Below are 4,049 nucleotides of genomic sequence, written 5' to 3'. Positions count from 1 at the left end.
TGCAGTGGGTTGCCATGGGCTACCGTATGTAGCCAGCAGCCAGCGTGAGCGACCAGCAGTCACAGTGAGCGGCCGTCCAGAAGCCGGCAACTGATATGCCTCGCCCGGGAAGAGCGCAATGATGGTGCCAACTTGGGCCAGTGAAACAACGTCTTCCACAACTAGACTGAAGAACAAAAGGATAGCAACTTGTCTGTTCCCCTTCCCATAATTCCCAAGTGCTGTTCCCATTCCCCCAATTCCCCAGTAAAAAAAAAAAAATCTTTAAAAAAAAAAAATTGAGACATTTTAATTTTTTTTCATACTAAGCCTTTAAAATCTGGTGTATGTTTTACATTTACCAGCACATCTCAATTTGCTAGTCACATTTCAAGTGTTCAATAACCATATGTGGCTCGTGGCTTTGGTACTGGGCAATACAGGCCTACCCTATTTAAGCAATAATCAGCAATTGTGCTTTTTCCCCTTAAACCATAGAGGACCTCTCAAATTGCAACTTCTAGGCTCAGTGATATATTTTAATAATATACTTATTGGGCCGGCCTAGTGGCGCGTAGGTTAAGAGTTGGCCTGGGGGCCGGCCGAGTGGCTCAGTTGGTTAAGAGCTCGCTCAAGAGTGTGAGCTCTGTGGGCTGCTGTGAGTCTCCGGCAACGGCGTAGGCTGCAGCCCTGGTGGCAGTGGGTTGCCATTCGCTACCGTATGTAGCCAGTAGCCGCTGGGTTGCCATTCGCTACCGTATGTAGCCAGTAGCCGCAGTGAGCGGCCGTCCAGAAGCTGGCGACTGATCTGCCTCACCCGGGAAGAGCGCAATGATGGTGCCAACTTGGGCCAGTGAAGCAACGTCCTCCACAACTAGACTGAAGAATCAAAGGACAGCAACTTGTCTGTTCCCTCCCCCCAATTCCCCAGCGCTGTTCCCATCCCCCAATTCCCCAATAAAATCTTAAAAAATAAAAATAAAAAAATAATATACTTATTTATCTTTATTTTCATCTGTACTTTATAAGCTACAATGATAGAAGTATGTTATGCAATATAAAACTATATAAAAATTGTGAATTTTAAGACTAAGTGATGAGTAGTGACAATGAGTTTTTAGAAGTTGTTCTAATAAGATAAAACTTTTTTTAAAAAATCACACCAGTTGAATTTAAATGTAAGTTAATATCTATAATTATATTAAATTAGTTTCCAAATTAACGATTTAAAAAAAATCCTTACAACCTCCATATCAGTCCCAAATGACCTCATTTTGCTGCAATATTATAGAATTTACATCATATGCCCAAACTGATAGTTCTGCTGAGGTGCTTCTCTCCCCCCCAGAAAAACCCAGTTAAACTTCTCCTTCGCATTACCTTTCCCGTTTGAGGTATGGCATTTTTCATTATTCTTGCCACATTTGCAATTGGAAGATATATATCTTGTTCTCTGAAACTTTCTTTTGAACCATTTGTGTCTTCATGATCATTCATGCTGTCCTCAGTATCTAAAGAGATAAAAATAATTTAGGTTTGAAACTTCTCATAATTTTACTTCCAGATAAGACTATTTAAAATGATCTAGGATAAGAACCATTCTGGTTCATTTCCTAATCCTTTTTAGGGATTAGGATAATGGTTCTTTTCACAACTTTCTCAGGGCCAGAACTAAACCTACTTGTTAAGTTCAAGCCCACTGTCTAGGACACTTCTGTCCTCAGCTCTGCCCACTGAAACCCTACCTACCCATTCTCCAAAAAGCTCAGAAACATCTCCACGGCACCTTTAGAAACCATCTCTCCTTTCACAAAGTATCACAGTGCATGTCTGCATCTTTTCTTACACACTTGATCATTCTTTTTATTTCGCATTCCCCCCATTACATTTTTGCTGCTTGAGGACAGCGATCAGTTGCATGTCCTTCCTAGGATTTGGTACAGCACCTTCCAGAGGAGGTGCTCATAAATATTAACACATATTGCATGACTCAGTTATAAAACTTATAGACCTTGACCTCCATTGCTAGATTAAGAGGCTGTACATTTATCAAAGCCCAGTTTATGTAGAAAGGAAAAACTGGACTTGAATACTACTAACCCAAGTGGATCATTACTAATGTAGTAATAGCTTTTGAACAAAGCTATATCAGTGTTCCAACGTTCTTTAAAAAAAGTGAGATTTTTGGGCCGGCCGAGTGGCGCGATGGTTAAGAACTGGCTTGGTGTATGTCAACTATGATTGAATATATATATGTATATGTGCATGGTCATGGGGCGTGGAGTGTAGTGTGGGAGTGGAGTCGGGGGATTTGTAATAGATATGTATGATATNGGCCAGTGAAGCAACATCCTCCACAACTAGACTGAAGAACAAAAGGACAGCAACTTGTCTGTTCCCCTTCCCCCAATTCCCCAGCGCTGTTCCCACCCATCCCCCAATTCCCCAATAAAAATCTTTAAAAAAAAAAAAAAGAAAAGAAAATACTTTGAAAGCCAATGTGAATCTGACATGCAAGTTGCAGTATGGAAATAAATACGCTAATCTCAACTCATTTTCACAAAATGTATAGGCAAAGATAAACCAAATAGGAAATGTAGAAGAATTCAGTCAATAGTAAGAAAGGGATAGTTACAATTCCTCTTTCTTATCTAAAAGGCCCCAAGCTTTAAGATGCTACCTCTTTTATTACAGCTAACATTGAGCGTTCATTATATGCCAAGCTAAGTGCAGTAAATAGATTATTTTACTTAGTCCTCTCAAATATTCTGTGAGGTAGACACTATTATTAGCTTCACTTTACAGACCAGGAAACCAAGGCCTAGAGCACTTAAATAATCTGCTCAGGGTCACGGAGCTCCAGAGTCCACATTCTTAATCATTACATAATTGCTATCATTAGTAATAACAGGAAAAAAAAGGACTTAATATTTAAGTACAGTCATATAAGTGATTACACACTCCTGACAAATGTAAGTTGATATAAAATGAATTTTTAAACAAATAATACATTTAAAAAGTTAGTGAACTGTGTATCTTATTTTCTTACAAGCATAATGGCAGATATTTTACTTACCTCTCTGAATTTCTGAAGGTATAATTTTAGAGGTTCTACATAACTGTCAAAGCCTAAGGTGGACATGGCAAAGAGAATATCTTCTCCGTTGATTGTCTTCCGTTTCTCTTGATGGCATCTTTCACTTGCTTCAGATGTGATAAAGCTGATGAACTCACTTACACATTCTTGAACACATTCTTTGGCATCTTTTGCAATCTGAAAAGAAAAAATCATAGGTAAATTTGGAGGGAATATAATCATCACCTTCCTAACAACCTACAAAAATAGAAGGCTATTTAAAAGGATACAAACTTCAGTTTAGGACTGTTAACCTTTAATCTTTGAAATGTGTGCTAATAACATTAACACAACTGGTGCTATAAAAACTTCAGCCCTCAGAGTGAGAATAAAAAAAATACAAGTGAGAGAAGACTTGACAGCCATTCACAGGAAACAGATATAATTTAGGTATAAAAGCAACCACAGGATGTCCCTCCCACCCATGATGAAAACTCTTACTAACCAAGTGCCCCCAAAAACTCAATCCGGTCATGTATGTAGTATACCGTGGGCTACAGACTTAGGTACCACTTCTCTGCGCTCGCAACTCCATGAATAAGGACACCAGAATTTGTTTTAAAATAATACTGAATTCACGTAAGGCTTACATGGGAATAAAATAATGACATCTGGTGACATTTTTACTACTGAAGATAAGAAGTGCCAGGTATAGGTTTTGAGTTTATTAAAAAGCCTACCTAAGGGTGACCAGTTAGCTCAGTTGGTTAAAGCGTGGTGCTGCTAACACCAAGGTTGCCGGTTCGATCCCTGCATGGGCCACTGGGAGCTGTGCCCTCCTTAAAAGAGTCAACTATGGGGCCAGCCGAGTGGCGCGTTGGTTAAGAGCTGGCTTGGGACGCCAGAGGGCCCCGGTTTGGATCCCACATATGAGGGCCAGTGACACTGCCTTCTACAGCTAAGATGGTGAACAACAGCTCGACTTGGAGCTGGG

General features: G+C 39.9%; 1 protein-coding gene and 1 non-coding gene across 2 annotated transcripts in view; one reads left to right on the top strand and one right to left on the bottom strand.

The window, feature by feature from the left end:
• Positions 1-4,049, bottom strand: part of NFYB (nuclear transcription factor Y subunit beta) — a 25,767-nt gene that overhangs the window by 6,842 nt on the left and 14,876 nt on the right. Inside the window, exon 4 of the mRNA XM_019651859.1 lies at positions 3,056-3,313. Within this exon, the coding sequence (XP_019507404.1) occupies positions 3,056-3,313 (258 nt within the window). The remainder of the gene's footprint in view (positions 1-3,055; positions 3,314-4,049) is intronic.
• TRNAS-GCU (transfer RNA serine (anticodon GCU)) lies at positions 3,804-3,877 on the top strand. The gene has a single exon. It is a non-coding gene; the product is annotated as a tRNA-Ser (tRNA).

Source organism: Hipposideros armiger, unplaced genomic scaffold (assembly GCF_001890085.2).
Source record: "Hipposideros armiger isolate ML-2016 unplaced genomic scaffold, ASM189008v1 scaffold_168, whole genome shotgun sequence".
Classification (NCBI taxonomy): domain Eukaryota; kingdom Metazoa; phylum Chordata; class Mammalia; order Chiroptera; family Hipposideridae; genus Hipposideros; species Hipposideros armiger.
Note: the sequence above shows the minus strand (reverse complement) of the source record. Positions and strands in the feature narration are given on the sequence as shown.